Source organism: Pangasianodon hypophthalmus, chromosome 14 (genome assembly GCF_027358585.1).
Source record: "Pangasianodon hypophthalmus isolate fPanHyp1 chromosome 14, fPanHyp1.pri, whole genome shotgun sequence".
Classification (NCBI taxonomy): domain Eukaryota; kingdom Metazoa; phylum Chordata; class Actinopteri; order Siluriformes; family Pangasiidae; genus Pangasianodon; species Pangasianodon hypophthalmus.
The window spans coordinates 19,493,351-19,514,991 of record NC_069723.1 but is presented as its reverse complement, the minus strand read 5'-3'; the positions used below and the strand labels follow the sequence as shown (position 1 = coordinate 19,514,991).

Here is a 21,641-nt window from a genome sequence, read left to right as displayed (position 1 = left end):
AGAATAAAATAAATAAATAAATACTTTTTAAATAAAGTAACATGTAATATACATTTTTTCAGGTGAAAAAAAAAACAAGCAAGCAAACAACAACAAAAATCCCGAAGCAAATGTGACAGTCAAAGTCTCCAAAAGAACTGTAGCAGATTCTCCATGATGTTTACCAGCCAATTTCCTTATAAAAGTGCATAAAGTGTACCTTAAACTACTGATGTGTTTTTAAAGATGAAGGGTTATCAAACCAAATATCGATTTAGTTTAGTTTAGTGCTGTTTGTTGCTCTTTATAGACTTTATATATATATATATGTAGAAAATACATTTTTACAAAGTAAAGTATAATTCTGTATTTTATAGAATTACAGAATTTATACAGTTATACAGAAATAAAATTGGAATAAAATTGCTTCTATAAATGGATTTAGGATCTCAGCAGTACAATACATTTGAAAAAGCAGTACCTTTCAATTAACCAAACTTAAATTCTTGTAACAGATAATTTGCTCTCTTTTTTTTAAGAACACTTACAAAGATGGAGTAGTTCACAAACATTGAGGACAGTGTGGTGTGGAAAAAATTTCTTGTTAGTGAAGGCTAGGCCTAGGGTGGTCTGCAGCTCTACTCCATGCCAGTTACTGCTCTGGTTTGTTGCCCATCAGGTTAAACGCAGTGGTAGGAGATTACCATTGCAATATCCAATGGCACTCGATGTGGAGTCACATTTTAACTGTGGCTGCGTATAGTTAAGATTTACAAGCAGCTCCGCTTCTTTTGATTTTCTACCTCTAAAGGCAAACAACCTTATCATTGCCATAATTGTATAATGTTTATTTAAATTTTTATTACAGATAATAATAAATCTATTCTAAATTACAAGCTAGGCTATTTAGTTAGCTAATACTAGCTAGGACCAATGAACGTGCTATTCAGTACATGAGCCTTCTTTAAATTCATATCAGCACAAAAATTGCTCTGGCCAGCACTTTTTTTTTTTGTAAGAAATAAAAGTCAAGTGTGAAAGCAAACTTTGACTGCAGATCCTCTTTATTGTGCTCCCCAAAGCTCATGGTCAGTGACCCTCCATCTGGCTAGCACTTCCTCATAACATACAGCTGGACTAAGTGGAGTCACATCTGCAAGAACTGATAGGTTTATTTATTATATACTGCAACATTAACAGCTTTGGCAGAAATGCTGGTTTCAGTCACAGCATGACATTATAACTCTAGCACCCAGTGCAGGCACTGCATGTGACCAATAATCTGCCGATTTCACTGACTAAGCTTGCTGTAGTGATGGCCAGTAAACAAGCTGGTAAAACTTTATGATAACTTTCATGAATACATCATTTATAGACATGAGGAAATTCAATATTCAGAATTTGACAGATTACAAATGAAATGAAATGTTTATAAATGACACTTGAAGTAGTTGTTAATGTGTGTAATACATGTATACACCTGATTTATATGGTGGACAGAATGGCAGTTGTAAGAGGGCATTTAGGATTCATAGCTCTAGAATGGAGTGGATTCTCCCTCCTTTGTTTTAAATTTGAAGTTAGCTTCACACACGATACCTTGGAACAAACAAGTCTCAGACTTGTATTGTTTAAAGACAATCACAAGTGGGCAACAACTTACCAATTAGGAGAAAGATGAACATGATGGGGAACCAAATTTACCACAGATACATGTTCTGGTAGTAATTATAATGCTTTAATTCGTTAATTGTAAAAGCCATGAATATATCTCATGCATGACCTGAGTGCTAAGAAAAAGCAACAATGGGCTAGAGAAAAATCTTCATGCCACTGCTGTGAAATGTATAATAACAAAAGAAATAGTTTGTCTCATGAAGACAAATAAACTAACCTGGTGGTTTTGAGCTACTGCATATAAATTGCATATTAAGACTTTATAAAGCAGCAAAATTCACAAAATGCATTTCATATATACTGTAAATATTCAATTCAGTCAGTACCTATAACTTTGAAAAGTGCTTTGTCTGCACAGTTGCAGATGATGAAGGACTCTTATCCACAATGTCCTATTTATTAAGAAACTTTGCATGATACTGGAATAAATTATTCTTTCTTTCTTTCTTTCTTTCTTTCTTCTCTTGCTGTATATACAATGTCCTAACTTAATATTCAATCTTTTATTTGAACTGATCAACATATTGTTGTGAGTAGGCTGTACTAAGGTACTCCGGTAAATACTTTTGTTTAAGAACACCATTCAGTTTGAGCAGACATATAAACTAAGAAAACTGAAAAACATTTAACATGTTAAATGAAAACATTTAACATAGCATGCTATGTACATTATGCTGTTTTCTTAAAGATCCTGTTATTTGCTACTGTGAAAAGTTTTCTTATGTTTTTCTATAGTAGTTTAATATGTGCTAGATAATTAGTCTTTATTAGTCTTATGCCCTTATGCCCACACTATAATATCCATCTATCCATTCCATCCATTCTCTGTACTGCTTACCCTACACAGGGTCACAGGGTAGCCTGGAGCCTATCTCAGGGGACTTGGGGCACAAGTTAGGTGACACCCTGGACAATTGCAGGGCACAATAGCACACACACCCACACACCACGGACAATTTGGAAATGCCAATCAGCCTACAACACATGTCTTTGGACTGGAGAAGGAAACGGGAGTACCCAGATGAAACCCCTGAAGCACGTGGAGAACATGCAAACTCTGCGCACACAGGGTGGAGGCGAGATTCGAACCCCCAACATGTGAGGCAACAGTGCTAACCACTAAGCCACCATGCTCCCCACACTATACTATTTCTTTATCTTTGATCCTGAACACAGAGAGAAATGGCTGGTCAGAATGTTCTGGCTCTTATGCATGGCAGGTGTAGAGGTAGGTGCTGCTCAGGCTCCAGTTAGGGGGGAAGTCCTGACTTGGATGACCTTTCAGGTGCTTCTGCATGGTGACTAGGCTACTGCAGAACTCTAAACACAATGTGCACTGATATGGTGTGGCGCCCCCATGAGTACGCAGGTGCTTGATCATAGCAGAGTAGTCACGTGACCGCTGACCGCACAGCCGACACTCAAATGGCTTCTCACCTGGAAAAACAGTGAATGAAGGAGAAAGAAATTACAGAAACATGTTAACTTCAAGAGACAGAAAAAAGTGAAGCTGGAGTGAATGACTTTATAGCTTTATAATGTAAGTGATAAGAGGAACTTACTTGCTCCATTGACATTCCATAGCATTAAACATAACTTTAAATGGATAAAACATTTTTTAATAAACTAAAAAAAATTTTATTGTTGGCAAATTGTTGTGGTCCAAGAGGAATGAAACACTGAATGCGCTTTTATAGGAAAATAATCAACTTTGGGGTAACTCTGCTTTTCGTTGGACCGCATCACACCACCCTTTATAATTGGTCATTCCCCCTCTATCCTGTCTATCAGTGAAAAATTGACTACATATTATTCTAGTGGTAGTCCATTCTCTGACTTGGTAGTGTGTGCAGTGCTGGGTGAATCATGAGTGTATCAGGCCCAGAGGCGTTATTACAACCATTTGTGCACTTTCTGACAGTTGAGGAGGCTGTTGATTATATATATATATATATATATATATATATATATATATATATATATATATATATATATATATATATAGTGTATATATACACACACACACACATAACCTACATAAATAACTCATTGTCCTGTCCTTTTTTTGTAAACTTTTCTTCTTTTTCTTCTTCTTCTTCTTAATAAATTTTTTTTAGGTAACTTAAATGATTCTGTGTTTGCACCTGACATCAAGACAAATTCCTAGTACTGTAGAGTGTCCTTTACTGTACCTGGCAATAAATTGTTTCTGATTCTGATTCTGATTGTTTCGTCATTGACAATTTCTGATTCTGATTTTTTTAGTCATTGACAATTTCTGCCCACTAGGGGAGGCCAAACACAAAAAGAAACTTGAAGTCACTGCATCACAGAGCACCTGATCACACTAAATGCTCTCTTTCATATACATATCTAGTGCAGGGGTTTTCAAACTTTTTGTAGCCGTAGAATAAATTTCACAGAACGCTTCAGTACAAGTTTATTTCAGGACCGTTATTTCAATCTGTACAATAATATTTTGTCTATTAATTAGAGCCATAGTGATTTTTATTCCTGAAATATATTTTCTGGTAGAATATATTATTTGTAGGCTACTTGCTTTTATTGTTAGACCTATTCATTTTTTGATTAAACCCTTACAATCCATTGACAAGTCAAATAGGCTAAAAACTACACTTTTGATAATGGCGGGTTGTGATTTTTTTTAAATATATATATATAAATATATATATATATATATATATATATATATATATATAATTATATAAGTATATATCATATTATTAATAATATAAAAAAATACATAATAATAATTTACTTATTTTTTATTTAATTTCACCTGTGAAAATCACAACCCGCCATTATCAAATTTGTCATATTTTCTTATCGAGTTATTGTAGTTTTTTAGCCTATTCGACCCCTGCACTAGATATGTATATGGAAGAGAGCATTTAGCGTGATCAGGTGCTCTGTGATGCAGTGACTTCAAGTTTCTTAAACGAAGCATGTGTTTGGCCTCCCCTAGTGGGCAGAAATTGTCAATGACTAAAAAATCATTTAAGTTATCTAAAAAATTAATTAATAATAAAAATAATAATAATAATAATAAGAAGAAAAGTTTAAAAAAAAGGATAGGCCAATGAGTTATTTATGTAAGTTATGTGTGTGTATGTATATATATATATATATATATATATATATATATATATATATATATATATATAATAAAATTTATATATAATAAAAATAATATCTTGGACCCCCGGCTATACCACTTTGATAACCAATGATCTAATGTCGGTATAAGTGTCGTAGGATAGAGCAATTTCAATGAAATCCTCTTCAACTCCTGCCTATGAACAGCTGCATGGGACTTAAACAAGCTGTCTCCCTTTGATAGGGATTCTACCACTTGGAAAATGAGCATCAGAAAATGAAACAGTTTAGCTGAATATAAAGTATAAGTATTAGAGTAAGGAGATCACTAAAATACAGTAGAGCTAAAGCATCACACTTGGGGAATAGCGGTATAAACAAATTCTGGAGACATAACTAGAATGATGAAGTCATTTGTGCCCATGTGCTGTACCTGTATGAACCCTGAGATGTGTATCTAGCTGGTGTTTCAGACTGAATCTCTTGTTGCAGTGTTTGCACTGGTAGGGTTTCTCTCCTCCGTGGCCCCTTCTTAGTGAGCGCAGTGAACGCTTCTCTCTCATACCCCTCTGACAGAACTTACACTCAGGAAGAAGCTCCTCTAAACCTAGGAATAAGCGAGAGAGAGTGTGATCAGTGAAGACATACAATCATGGCTGTAAACACTGTAAAAATCCAGTTTCACCAATGTCTCATATCATTTCTTAGCAAATTTTGACAAATTCGTCAGTTTTATTTTGAGCTTTTTATTTAAATTATATCAGCTCATCCCTGGAAATCCAGTAATCACTTCCTACTCTTCCCATTTTTAAGTCAAATCCAGCTTTATTCTCATTTCCACTCATCTCAGCCATGAGTTCTCTGGCATCAGGGACAGACAAGCCACTAAAGCGACAATAGTACAAGTCAATAAATAAAACATACAGATAATAAGGTATTCAATACACTATGAAATGGAGCCACTGGTGGTGAATGAATTTACAGCAAAATAAGTATCTGGCCATGAATCATAATGTTGTGCCCATGAGACACGAAAGTTGTGGTGATGAACTGTGTAACTTGAGCCCACAACTTAATATATTGTGGGAACGTTATACTTAATCCTTTCATGTATGGTGGTCATTCCAGTGGACAGATATTTAAAAGTCAATATTTTGTATAGTCAAGGTTGCATGCTAGCCTCTTTAGTGGACATTACTCAAAAGCACCACAGATCACCACCTACTGGCAAGTAACTGTAAGTACAACAAAAGACTCCAGCTGAGAATCACTAATTACTTCAGGGATTTATGTACATAAGTACATTAAGTACATAAATAAAATATGATCACAAAAAGTAATGTCTAAGGAGCCATATAATTGTCATGTTTGTCAAATTTTGTGTAAGCAGCAAATCACGATTAGCCATATGTCCACTAAACTGGACATCATGCATCCTAGTAATTTTCCAAGTAACATCTATGTTACAATATAAATGCATATTTTGGTGAAAATGCATATTCTTTATTTATATTTGCTCTGCAAATAAATCTTTCAAACCCTGGGGTCTGAAGGTGTTGGTGAGAGCAGGAACCTCTGGAAACATGTAGATTCGAGTACCAGGGTGCAGCTGGGTATAGTCAGATCAGTGCAATGGGAATGTGTGCAGATGTAGTTGTGTGCCTTTGTGATGACATCCAGAATAAAAATCACAAAGTGTTCTTTGGAAATTTCTTTTGTACTGTTCCACTTCTTCAGATATTTCAACGACAGGGCATTTATGACACAGGGACATGTCAAAAAAGGCTCATGGGAGCACAGCTGAAACTATAAAATGAAAAACAGCTCAAAGAAAAGGGAATGGGTGCATTGCTTAAATCATTGTCACATGATGGTTAGACAGCTCAGTGATCCATATTGCTTCATCCTGTGCTGGTCAGTGTCTGCAGGATTTGGCCCAGAGATGGAGCAAGAAAGAAAAAAAATACATGATGAACATCCCCAGGCCATTTTCAGTAAGGCTGTACAATAAACACATGAGAGGAGTGGATCTCAAGGACCAGTGTGTCTCAATGTATCCCCATAGATGCAAGACCAAATGGTGGTACATCCAACATCTTGCATTTTTTGTATGTGATGAATGTGGATGCCTGGCACCTTTATCGAAATTCAGGATTGGAAAATTAGGATCTTCTGCATTTCAAAGCATGTATAGCTCCTTTACCTCCTTTGAAGCACAGAGGGTGAAGCACCCTGGGTGTTTTGGCAATTTTCATAGTAAACAGAACTCATGTACAAACTAAATCATTCAAAAACACTCAATAAAAGACCTCCTGATTCTAATCTACAGATTTTTTTTTTTTTTGGGGGTGGGAGGAGGTTGGATGGAGGGTTGATTACAAATATACAATATTTTCTCAGGGAAATGTACTATAGTTGCTGTTGTTGTTGCTGTTTTTGAGATAGTCCAGAGTGTTAAAATGTTATGCAAAGTTTTACAATATGAAAATGTGCATTTTACTTTATTTGATTTCCAATAGTTATTTGTACAATAGTTTTTATCATCCTCACCATCCTCACAAATGAGCCAGTTAATTATTTGGAGGTAATGGGTGAAAAGACTTTAAAAATTTGCATAGGGTGAGATGGGCTAATTGTATATCCATGTCAGTGACATTAGTATGTCTTTATAAGTCATTCCAAATTTGCAATTAAAACTTTATTTTATCAGCATTTCATCAGCACGATCACAAGTCAAACATGTCCAAAACAAGGTGGGTGTTTACTCATATAATGGTCATCTCATGACTATAGCTTGCCATTTCCCCTACGAACACAAGCTTCTTAATGTTTCCGAGCTCAACAAGTTGTCTCAATGCTTTGATGTGGATATAACGCCATTCCTGTGAGCTGGCCGCATATGAGACAAAAAAGTGTGTGTGTGTCTATGTGTGTCTGTGTGTGTCTATGTCTCTGTGTGTGTGTGTGTGTGTGTGTGTGTGTGTGTGAGTGTGTCTCAGGCCACAACTGCAGGTGTTCTGATGATGAATTTTGAAATTAAATAACATCTCCATCGAGCGATAAAATGGCTTGAAGGAAACAAACAGTATTTAAGTATCTGTGCACAGCTCATAGCAGAACACTGTATTAAGTACTGTATATACATTATGCTGTTCTTTTTTGTAATTTTAGATCATAAAAATACTATATTTTCAAAATTTATTTTAATTATTTTGGCATATAAGTGGAAAAAGATAAGCAGGTCATTGTGGTCAGTTCACTAACAGACACAAATGACACCAATTTCCACCCTGAACTAACCTATTTCTTTACACGATACAGGTTAGGTCTATCTATCTATCTATCTGTATATTTGGCTATCTGTTTATCCATTCCACAGTTTTTTTTCATGTAGGTCCCCACCTCCCTAATATTTCTTTAATCATGCATGCATAATATATTTGAACTTTTTGATCCCACTTTATATTAAATGTGTCTAATTTCTGTGTAGTTACAAATAAACTATACATGTAACTGTAAACTGTAATGCACCAATGGAGGATGTTTGCACTGTTGCAGATGGATTACTTTTTTATTGTGATAATATCTGCTAGAGGTGAAACACTTTTTGTATCTGTAACTGTTTAGTGCTTCAAATATAAATATAAACTTTTTTTACATTATATATGAACCCTACTGCTATACCACCGCAACTTTCTTTGCAAGCTTCATGTCTTACTACTCCCTCACACCCACAAGCTTCATAACTGACCACTTGCCTGCATGAAGGCGAAAACCTCCGGCTTGTGTTACCTATTTGTTGCATCTCTAGTGCTCTTTTGCACACCTCTATTCTCAACCAGGTGTCCTGTGAAAAAAAGTGCAACTCCTATTTGCAGTTGTATTTGTATCTATTTAGCACACATTATCTGTTCACTCTGAACAATGCATTCATATTCGGTTACATTCCTAGTATCTGCATATTAACTACACAGAAATCATTTGAATATCTAAACAACATATAGATGTTACTCTACAAAAAATGTGTGTAGTTTGTATGTAAGTACTGTGAAAGTACAAATTTGTATGAATCCCTCTGATTTTGCTGGGTTTGCAGGTTGTAGTTTACATGCTGCACAAGAATTACATAAAAGTTAGACTTTAAATGGTGAAGATAAACTTGACCATGTACATGAGCCAATCTAATTTTTAGGTGACATTATTATTGATTTTTTTTTTTTCACAGGTTAGCATTATAGCATTATAATGGCAGCTTGTAGGTCATTTTGTGTTACACTACACAACATTTAAGGTTAAGTGTGAGATGTGATCAAAACTAGGAAGTGACATTCCAAAGTTGCCATGCTGTGCTAAGGGGCCCATTTTTAGATAAGCACATCCTGTGGCAGCTTTCAGTGTGCAACCTTCTGTACTGCTCCATGTGTCCACACACACAAGCACACACACATGCACACACACACACACACACACCACATCCTCTCTCAAGTCAAATGATGATGAAAAAAAAAACAAAAAAAAAAAAAACGTGGTTAACACTTTTGTCTTTGTTTAGATACCAAGACAGTTTCTGAGAACTACAAACATATGGATGGATGCCAGTGTAACTTTGTACTATATGGCAAGAATGACATAAAACCTTTTGGTGGGTTATCACCTATTTTTGAACTGTCCCTCTCTTTTTCTTGTGCACACACACACACACACACACCCACCCACACACAGGATGCTACGCAGAGAAAAAAAAAAAGAAAGAAAGGAAGCGATGAAAACAAAAACATTAAAGTTCCCAGAGTGTGAAAGTACCATTGCACTTTGGATGTTTGTTGCAAAGATTAAAATTTATATACATTTCAATCTATTCATCATGCACACACAGAGTTCAGGGTGATATGAGGGTGAAAGGTGACATCTGCAATGTTTCCATGTTGTGTGCACTGTCAGTATGCATGTGGAAAGTACTGTACGGTGTTTACAGTCAGGCAACCGCAGTAGTGCACCAACGTACCACAAGAGAGAGCCACAACATTCTGTCTATCTATCTATCTATCTATCTATCTATCTATCTATCTATCTATCTTTCTTTCTTTCTTTCTTTCTTTTAGTCTGCCTGTTACCTTGGATTATCCTCACCAATGTAAGTAAAGCATACTTAGGGTGTACTGCTATTAGAAAATAATCAGCGACACGGTTGTGTAATGCGTGAAGTGCGGCCCTTGCTACCACCCAAATTTGATTCTTTTCCTATAGCAGTGCATCTTGAATTATTTTATTCCTCTTATATCCACAACAATTTGCTAACATTTTTTTGTGTTCATAAACATGACATATTTCTTATCCCATCATAGTTATGTTTAAAGCTGTGGATCATCCATGCAACAAGTTATCACTTATGTAATAGCAGCTAAAAACAGACATTCCCTCATCAGCCTCTATTTTCTCTCCCTTGAAGTCAGTGAGACAAAAACAATGCAGCTAGTCATGTTACCACAAAACTAGAAAGCACAAAGTCCTGAAGTCCTACTAACAGTTAGAAAGCACTGATAATGGAGACTACCTCTGCAAATGTTAAACATCTCCTTACAGAATATAAACAATTGTATGTTTTTTTTTATTTGTTAAATAACACTAATAATGTTATAACAATAATAATAATGTTAAATAACATTAATATTATTTTTTTAAGTTTATTATTAGTCTTAGATTATGTGGATCACCTACAATACAAGACTCCTTGTCAGTTGATACTATAGAAACCATAATGTATTAGAACGTATGCATTTATATAAACTTGTGATTTGTAGCTGCACTACTGTCCAATCTGCTGTTACATTAAAAAAAAAAAAAAAAAAAAAAATTAGAATCAAAACCTTCTCACCAAACAGAATATAGAATTCAACAGTGTTGTGGTGTAATGCAGAATAATATAAAGTATTAACTACTGTTTTAAATACTACCTATATAAAATCATACTGCGTAACTACTGAATGCTTTGTGTCAAGTGTTTGCAGCATGCCAGAGTATGAGCATATACTGCAACTATCATGCTCAGTTTCAACTTTCAATATTCTTCATACAGCTATGTTACACTTGTTTCTGATCAGGTAATGAAACTCTCACTGGCCTCACTGTCAGCTCCTTTAACACATCTGTGCTTTTGTAGTATTAAACCTCATTTCTAAGTCTCTTTGGGGAAAAAAAATTAACAAAGGTGCAGTATTTATTTCTACTTAAACAAGTCAGTGTACACTAAGTCTGTAAAAAAAAAATTCATCTATGTGTTTATAAAATGTCAATCAAAGTGCGCACATGTGTGTATTATTTACCTGAGGATGATGACCTGGTGCTCTGTCTCCAGGAGTTTTCTACCATTGGCTTACTGCAGTGTCTACAATGGCTCTCCTTATCTGACTGCACCTTTGACTTCCTGTGGAAAGAGTTAAAAACTAGGTTTAAATGCAGCAAGACCTCTTCCATCTTTGTATTTTCCCCCCACAAAAAAAGTATCTAGGGACACTTTTGGCAAGCAAATAGACATAATAATAATAATAATAATAATAATAATAATAATAATAATAATAATAGAAGAAGAAGAAGAAATGTCTACAATATACATAAACAAGGCAGAGGTCAATGTGTCATTTTTTTAAGCCTCTCAAATTTGAGAGTGATTTTCTGTCTAAAAATCTATAAAACTCCTCTTATAACGGTAAAACAGGCCACTGAATTAGAGGTGACTAAATATGTAGAAATGAGTTGCATTATTTATAATAGCATTTCAGACTTGTATTTCAGTTGGAATGACCACAGCTAATTGTGACCAGTGTGAGAACAAATACAAAGTCCCTCGCACACAGAAATGAATTACAGTTACATGTGCTTAAGCCTTAGGGCCAAACATGTCCGTTGGAATATTAATCTGCAATTTTATAATTGTAAACATCCTCTGAGATAAAAACTGTTTTAACAGTTGCTTTAACAGTGCACTGTATTGCATCATTTGGGTCAGATGTGCTTTCTTATATCTTTTGCAGAGGATGAAGTACTATGGAACACATTGAGTACTGAAATGTTGTGTAACACTTCACCACAGGCATGCAAATAAAATGATTAATCTTGTGGGTTGATATGTGGAGCATTTACCTATACAATTGTACTGTTCTGCAAAAAGTCTTTCTCAGAAAAGTTACTATCATGCTTTTTTCCACCCATCTGCTTAAATCATGCTTGACATTGTCAGCAGGCTTTTTGACATTTTCTTGTCTTTCTTGTCATTCTGTAGGTTTCATAAAAATAAATATATATATATATATATATATATATATATGTATGTGTGTGTGTGTGTGTGTGCGTGCGTACGTGTATATATATATATATATATATATATATATATATATATATATATATACATGTACTTGAAACCTACAGAATTTCCTGAACTGTAATATGTTTTTCTTTTGCATGTATTACAACCAGAAGTAAGGTTCTAGCACTTCTACTTTCCAAACTAAATTGATTAGGCTTTTATTATTTTATTTGATTAGGTCATTTTTGCTATGACACGCTATCCAACAACTTGATCAAATCGTGACATTCATTATGTGAGGAAATCACACTTAGCTAGCAAGGTTTTAGACATTTCTAAGTCGTTTCAGAAATATAATTATGCTTTCTTCTTTGAAATGTCAAATGTCAATAGAATATATATATATATATATATATATATATATATATATATATATATATATATATATATATATACAGAGATTAAAATCTGGAGAATGAGGGAAAAAAATGCATTAATAAATTTCTTGCCTGACTAATTTTAGCTAATAATACTGACCTAAATTTAGCAAAAAAATGCAGCACTCACAAAGTAACAGAGAGCTGAAACGATATCAGATAACATAACAAAATTAACTGGAAATAGCATAATGCAGGTATAAATGGACTAGCAGGGATAAGTCCTGCCCATCTCTTCCAGATAAACATTTCTTTATGGGAATCCACACTAGAGTTTTTGCTGTTAACAAATGTCTTAAGGCAGATTATACTGGATTTTTGTGGAGCCAAGCGCAACAGCACCACCAATGCTCATAAAAAAATATGCAGAATTATATGAAAATGCAAGACTGGGGCTGATTTCTTTCTAGCCCAGACCGATCCATGCAGCCCACCAGTTGTGTCAGGTGATTACGCAGAGTGAAATGCCCCCTAGATTTCATATTCATTTGGCCTGATATTTTTCAGCCAACTTTGCTACCGCAATCCGTAACGTGTCATCAATGGTGATTGAGAAGGCATATGTGAAATACAGTCGTGGATGTAATTTATGCAAACTTCTATCATCATTTTTTCCCCTAAAATGCCTGTGGTGGAGAAATTAAAATTAGAAAAAATGAGCGCAAACTGTATGAATGAATATGAAATAGTTTTTGTTTTACACTTGGAATCAATGCAGTAGGGCATTACAGACTTAAATTAGAAATCACAAATTTTATTGCCCTCACCATTCTTATTATACCATCAACGAGACCTTGTGATGTAATACATTGCTCAACACTAATAGCTTCACTAATAGCTTCAGATATTTTAATTTCGACCTACCATCTCATTTCACAACCTGCTATCACTGGCATTGTGGTTCATTTTCTATATTTGTTTCAGCTATTGTTTGTTTATTTAGTCTGATCATGAATTGATATGAAACAAGTGTTGTCAGAAAATCACTTCATGAATGTATGCATATAAGAAACAAACACTGGCTAAAAATGAGACTGAAAGAGTACATAGTGCTGTGATGGAGATGAAAAGAGACTTTCATATTTGCCATTTGGGTAATAAGGGGGAATGAAGGGATCTCCCCTCAGTTTCTCCATCCTGATAGTAATAGCACTTTTTGCTCCATAACACTTCACACAAAGGAACTGAGTGGGCAGTACAGTGCAAGGGTTCACACACTGACGTACAGTGTCTGTGTGAGGTTTGAGCAAGTAGCGTGTAGGTGTGCCGATTAGCATCTACTCTGCATACATTCTGCAGATTTTTAGTATCAAAGTAATCAAATCAAATTTTCACTATCAAACTTGTATTTCATTGTTATAATGTATAAAAGAAGCAAGGCTGTCTATAAGTATAGTGGTATTTGTGATTAACTGTGTGTAGGTGGAGGGGAGGCTAAGGAAAATGTGTCTATTGGAAAGACACTGTCAGTACATACATATTCATACAGTAACATAAGTTGTGGTTGAGACTCACCCACAAGTTAAAAAAATACATATTTAAAGGCATTAATGAATCTTTGTAATACACAAACAGATTCAGTTATATCTGTTATTTGTGTGCTTTTATGGATCTTTATATGTCACATAAAAAAAAAAATCATTATAACAGTTCTTATAATTCTTTGTAGGTTGATATTAATTCCTTGTAATCATTTTTATAAGCTCTAGTAATGCTTCATAAAGCTGTAATAATGTCCTATAAGTAATTCCTTGATAATAAAGTGTCATTATTCATTATAATGCTATGATCTGTACTGCAAACCTTATTATTATAAATTATAAACATTATAAAACATTATAACGTATGTACTCGAGATTAATTACAAAAAACACACACATACTGACACATTAATAAAGTGTGAAAAATAATTCATGTCTAATTATATTAATATTAATAATATTGTATTATTATAATAAAATTATATTAATATTAATATATAATTGGAATTACTGCTTTCCATATTACACTAAATAAATAAATAAATAAATAAATAAATTCAACCTACTTACAATCAATAATTTATAATTAATAATTAATTATTTACAAGTCATTATTAGTCATATTATTATAAATGAATTATAATGAATAATAGCACTTTTATAACAAATGTATGATTAGAGGTTATTAAGGAATTGCAGATTATATCACATTATTAGTGTTTATAGAAATGCTTATTAAGGAATCATTACCAACTTATGAAGCATTATAAGCATATTTATAGTTCATAAATATGGGCTTCATAGAAAATGTTACCAATTGTTACTAGTAATTTCCTGTATTGATTATTTATTAGACTTATGTGAAAATCACATTTTCCATTTTCATACAGTTAAATAGGAGCTACATAGTCACATTTCTTACTCATTGTGGTCGTACCTTTCTTTTTCCTGTGACGCTGCTTCTGGCAGCACTGCACTGATGAGGTCAGTCTTCCGTTTGACCTCTGGGACAAGTGGACTATCGAAAGCCAGAGGCCTAGAACGTAGAAGGTGTTGATGAGGATGAAGCAGACCTGTGTAGCCCACTAGAGATGAGGGCATCTGGAGCTGGAGAGAGTGCTGTAAGAAGGGGTACATTGGTGTGGGGTATGAACATGCCACCATGTGCTGGAATGCCATGAAGTCGGTATAGGTAAGGATCATATGGCGTGATGGGTTTACTGGGGGCCAGTGGAGTGAAGGGGTCTGGGCCAGTGAGGGGGTGGAGGAAACGGGTTCCCTGGAGGCAGTGGGAGATGCTACGGTTACGGACAAGGGGGGTTTCTGTGGTGGGGGTGACAGGTTAGAGACACGCTGTGACCTTTCATGGTCAAAGTGTGTCAGAGAAGGAGATTCTAAAGAAGAACTGAGAGACACTTCATCAGAAGAGGGGATTTTTTTTCTTGAATCACGTTCTCCTACGTCAATGTCGGGGGAGGACCTCTCTTCTTCTCTACCTTTAACTCTGTCCTGGATCCCCATTTGCAACTCACACTGCTCCATAAGTGACTGCACCTCCAGGTGCTGAGCTCCCCTGAGCAAATCTGGAAGGTCCCCTTTTGGAACTTCTACACAAGCACTGTACACATAGTCAAGGATTTGCTTAACAGTTTGTGGGGAAATACCATCAACAGTGCAGCAGTAGCCTTTAGCTGGATTCTGGTTGATTAGCTGGCGTTCAAGGGTCTTGCTGGCCCAGGATAGTACCAATGCATGCGCTTTGAAAGTGTAACCCTCCACAGTGAGGACAGTGTCACACAATGTACCTGCCCTCAGAAACATTTCAGTCTGATGCAAAAAAGGCAGAGGGTGGGGGTTGTGGATTCGGATCATCTCAGCGCAGACAGGAAAGTGGAATTCTTGAGAATGGTCGAGGAATTCTGAGGAGCGTTATTACAGTGGATCATGTGCTGGGTAATCTCCATTCAACCTAATGAAAAGGAAATAAAAAAAAAAGTGAGGAGAGTTAGGAGACATTTTTGTTTACAGTACTGACACCCTTATCCAGAACGACTTACAGAAGTGCTTTGTAGTTGATCATAATGATATCCTCATGCTAGTGCAGCGTTAGGGAGGAGTTTGTACAAGTTGGTACAGCAAGAAATACAATACGATTCAAGGTTTATTCACTTATTTATTTATTTGTTTATTTATTATTACTCCACCGCTATGTGATGGAGGCATTGGGCTGTTGGGTTGTCCATGCGTCCGTCAGTCTGTCCCCTAAGATTCGCATTAATGCAATATTTCAAGAAGGAGTGGTTGAATATTTAACGGCTTTATAAGAAATTATCATTGCAACCAGCAAAGGAATTGATTAGATTTCGAAATTGATCCAAACTGGATCATGGTTACAGAGAGGTCAAATGCTTTAAGGGTATTTGAGGCATACAAATTAGTAGGGACTAGACTAAAATTGCTGGTGGCAGAGGCATCCCTGGTGGTGCCATTGGTGTAGAGTTCTATTCTTTAATTCATTTATTTTTAGAGATGACAATCTTTAGCTGACAATGGTTTACAATAATGACTCATACTATGTCTAGTACATCTAGTAGTATACTAGAGAAAATGGATAGGAAAGTATTCTTAGCTTAAGGTTCTACACAGAAGGGTTCCCCAGGTGGAATGATATTACCACTACTCTCTCAAATTACATACTGAAACTCTTCAGGGGTTCTTCAGAGGTTCTCTGGATAATTAATGCTTCTTAGCTACATCTTAACACCATTCTCTCAAATTACATATGCTTTGTCTGATAAGAAGAGCTCTAACTTTACTGGCTCTTAATGTTTTAATGAATGTTTTACTTAATATTTTAGAGAATGATAAGCACTAACCCATATTTTCTCTGGTGGTATATTTTTTCTGGTAGTACACAAAACAGGTGGGGGTGGGGGTTGTTTCTATGGATCTTGAAGGGTTATACAGATAGGAAAGGGTTAGCTACACCTAGGCACAGTTCTACAGTTCTACACAGAAGGGTACTCCAGGAGGAATGATGACAATGTGACAATTTGTTAGTCTTGCTTTTGTTAAGCGCAATTCCCACCCAGCATTCTGACGTGTCTTCAGATTAAAACAGACTGTAGGAGGTGTTTGTCTACAAGTCTAGCCATGTCACAGCCGGAGAACACCACTCACACTTTGCATCATCTTTGAAATTTCACTCTAAAACTCGGACCAAAGCCACAGACCTCCTCAGAATGTGAAACTATGACTAATGCCTGTACACAACTTCTCATAAAACAAAGCATCAAGTTTTGTTTGATCAACAAAAAAATGGTGATACAGTAGGTTGGTTAAGATATACATCTACTGTAGTAACAGTGTGATGAGGCGACTAGTACATCGTTTTGATTACATGGCAATATGCATGTATAAGTTAAATAAAAAAAAAAAAAAAAATTCCCGTATTACTGTATGCTCTACTAATGGAAACTTGAGATGAATCGAAGTCGAGCTCAGGGTTTAAATAAAGTTATAATTTAATATAATGTTCTGGGATGGAACAGGAAATAAATAATGCTTATCTGTTTTTGACAACTATGGTCATACATTTTAAACTATAGTACAGACTTTTAGTAAAACATTTGACATTTAGCAATGTAGAGACTCTAGATTTCCAACAAAGTTCAGAAGTTCAGTACTTCGTTACTGATGCTAGTCAGAGAATATCGAATTGATTTTCCAAAGTCAAAATTCAGTGCACAAAATTGCATTTCCTTTCTGCTGTCTACAATACACTATGCCTATTGACTCCCATGTGTTCAGTATGTTCAAGAATTTGCTAAACCTGCATGCAAGAGCATATGCAAGAGATATGATCACTCCCCCTCAGTTTGTTCTTGATGATGTTCTTGATGATGATACTGGATTGGGTGGAAAGTATATGTGGTGAAACCTTATTTGGTGATTTTGCAAATTACATTGATAACAAACTGTATTTATTTTATGTATATATTAGCATGTTTGCGCATCTTAGTAGAAATCTTAAGAATAAAAGCATGGGCAAGCACAGGTAGCTACAGTTTATAAGAAAAAAATGCTCAGACAATATTACAACAAAATGTGTTGCAATGACTTCATGCATGGTTAAAATATGACTGTAGTGTTGTGGCTATTCCGTTTTTTTTTTTTTTTTTTTTTTTTTTTGCAACAGTCTTCTCGGTTTCTTTTATTTATTTATTTATTTTTTGCAAGTGTCATTGTCTCACACTGGCCAAACATTTCTGTTACATAGAGTCAGAAGTAACAAAATTGAGGTGCAAGTAACAAAAACGACCCACGCTAAATAATGAACGAGGCTGAACACGCAAAAATTACGCAACATTATTAATTAAATACTTGTTTAAATGATACAGGTAACAAAAATGACACAATAAAATGGTAGATGGTTGTCAATTTCCATTACTAATGACATCTGAGTTTTGTTTCTCACTGTTTGATGGTGGCTTCTCAGTGGTGCTTTTTTCCATTTTTGAATTATGGCTTTAATTATTGTTTATGACACCCATAAATACAATAATATGTTTTATACTCTTATTTAGCTCTGTGAAAGGTCAGTACATTTTTATTTCAGGTTGTGTGATTTTTCTGATTTCACTGAGTCTTTGCTGCTTTCTGCAAATATCTTGAGCCTGTTTATATTTTTCACGCAATAAATAAAACTATTAGTTCATTAGAAACTTTGGCACATTCAAATTAATGAACTACAACATGGAAACGGGGATGCAAACTTTTGAATTGCTAGAAAAAGTAACTGCTGTCTTAAACACTGTTGCGGTAATATTTAGGTCATGTTGCAATGGGTTTTCTAAATTTAAAAAACAGTATTAAATAAAAACAGGATTCTGGTTATGTAGATCAACTGAAAACAGAAACCAAAGGAATTAAATTTTTTGTACTTAACTGAAACTTAGCCATGCTATGGAAATACTCTTAATGCATTTATTTGTATCACACGCATTACTTTCTGAATTCAGGAGTCCACCAGAAGTGAACAGTGAAAAAAAATTAATCTGCTCTAGCAGCATATACACACTTAATATATATATATATATATATATATATATGCATTTTCAAAATCCACTGTAAAATCTATAAACAGACCGTTGAGGCAAAAATAATGCCTTAATTAGCACAAATATATTATGCAGACTCAGATTTTACGAAAGTGATGTATGCTAATAAGGCCATTATTGAACAAGCATGTGTTTAAAATATGTACGCATGTCAAAAATATGTGAATTCTCTTTACTAATCATGTGAACTGTCCAGAGGAAGTGAGCTTAGCCTGTGAAATCCTGCGCTGCATCAAAGAATTTTCAAATTATTAAAAAATATAATAATAATAATTAAAAACATGAAGAATTTTAATTATGCAGATCTCAGATCTTCCTTGCAACAATATCGAAGCCCTATCAGTAAAACTTTATATGTTTATCTCCTCAAATATGTCATCAAATATAGAACCGAACTGCTGTCTCCTAAAACATGTAACTCCACGGGCATTTGCTAAGTCAAGTCGACATGCTAAGTTTAGTTCATGTCAGAAACAATAGGAAACGAAAATTACAATCGCTACAATTGTTAAGAAATAGATTTACTAAATATGACAGCTACAATTGAAAATACTAATTAGAAACTAGTTGACAACTTACCTGTTGTGTATTTCCTACTTTATATAACATGGCTACTATACAAATGAGTGAATAGTCTACTGCTGTATATTGACAGATAATTATCACTAAACGCTTAACGATGTTCGTAATAATAACCACTACTTAGACTATACTGCATGTTTGTCATCTTATAATGACTAACAAAGTCTACACAGTGTGCTCTTATTAGAAGTCACTGGCAGGTTGACAACTTTTTACAGAAAACCAAACCTGCAAAAAAGTTTAGGTCCAGACAGTAAGAGATAGATAAATTGAGAGAGACAGACAGAGAGAGAGGCCCACAAGTAAAAAGGGGAAAACCTCTCAGCAATGACACATCCTCTCCAGGCCTGCAAACTAAGGCTCTCCACACACACACATTTACAATCAGTGTGACACTTGCGCGGAAGCTTTTAAGCTGATGTTTTTCACTTAACAAGTAGCAGATAGAGAGAAGAGAGACCTACCGATGCATTCGAGGTTCAGGCTACGTCCTGAAGTGGGCGACGGTACAGATACACACACACACACGCGCGCGTTGTGGCTTTACCCAAAAATTAGCCTGGTGGAGGATTAAATGTAGGTGAGTTACAGCATGGCCACCTCTGGCCAACCCCTCCCCTCACTCACCAGCTGCCTCTGATTGGCCCGTTTACTGAACATCAGTATAAGCTAATCAGTTCATCTCATAGCTAAAGTTAGAGCATTGAGTCAGTGTTAATGTAGCTGAAGGAAGTAGACATTATCTGCAAAAACACATACAGTACTTATAGTAGTTAATAAAACAAACAGAAATGAAAGCAATTTAGAAACTGTATGGTGAAGAATAATACATTCTGCTGTAGTAGGATGAACAATGAATGCTTATATGTCTTGTGGGTTAGACACAAAAAGTGCTTTCTGTTATGAAGAGTGAAAGTAACATGCAGGTGATCATGCAGATGGTTACTAATAAAGTAGTAATAGATTAATGTGAATTAAAAGTAAATTAGTCATTAGATGGGTGACTCTATAATCATTTATCATTTTATTGGTTACTCTGTTAGCGTTTGTCTACTGTTTGCCATGGGTCATTTTTTGTTCATTCAAACTTATCATTTGCCATGGCTCATTTTTTTGTTACTTCAAACTTATTTATCACTTGTCATGAGTCATTTTTGTTACTTCCAATTTATTACTTGCCATGGATCATTTCTGTTACTTCCAACTTATTTATCTTTGCAACGTGTCATTTCTGTTACATCCAACTTATTTATCGTTTTCCATAGCTCATTTTTATTACTTCCTTATATAACTTATTTATCATTTGGATTGGGTGATTTTTGTAAGTTCTAAGTTATTTTTCACTTGTCATGAGTCATTTTTGTTACTTCAAACTTATCATTTGCCATGGGTTAATTTCTGTTACTTCTACCTCGCTCATGATTGGGCCTGGGTAATTAGGTTTGTATGCAGCATCATTATTTCTTTTTTATGCTTTTTTGACTGCAAGATGTTTGAAAGGCATTGAGAACAAGTGTCGCTGTCTTGCCCTGGCCAAACATGGCTGTGTTATAGAGTTAGAAGTAACAAAAATGAGGAAAAGGTAATGAAACTTACTATCGGTAACTAACAATACTCACAATAAGTGATTAATGAGGTGGATGAAAATGCTTAAATGAGATGTAGTTAACAAAAATCACACATTAAGATGACAGATAATTATTAGATTACATTTCTAATGACAACTAAGGGTTTTATTTTATTCCAAGCCTTTTAGCTGACCAGAAAGTCAATGACCTTTTCTTTTATCAAAGATAAAAGAAAGATAAGTATAGATAAAAAAGATAAGATATATATATATATATATATATATATATATATATATATATATATATATATATATATATATACATACACAAACACACACACACACACACACACATATATATATATATATATATATATA

The 21,641-nt window shown here is 34.8% G+C and overlaps 1 protein-coding gene across 1 annotated transcript; it reads right to left on the bottom strand.

The window, feature by feature from the left end:
* Positions 1–1,044: 1,044 nt before the first annotated feature.
* Positions 1,045–20,277, bottom strand: zbtb32 (zinc finger and BTB domain containing 32). Its single transcript, XM_026934746.3, has 5 exons — positions 20,161–20,277; positions 14,932–15,963; positions 11,097–11,197; positions 5,207–5,380; positions 1,045–3,093 (listed from the first exon to the last, which is right to left on the bottom strand). The coding sequence occupies exons 2-5, from the start codon at positions 15,864–15,866 to the stop codon at positions 2,864–2,866; spliced, it is 1,440 nt and encodes a 479-aa protein (XP_026790547.3). The 5' UTR covers positions 15,867–15,963; positions 20,161–20,277; the 3' UTR covers positions 1,045–2,863.
* Between the last annotated feature and the right edge of the window lie 1,364 nt (positions 20,278–21,641).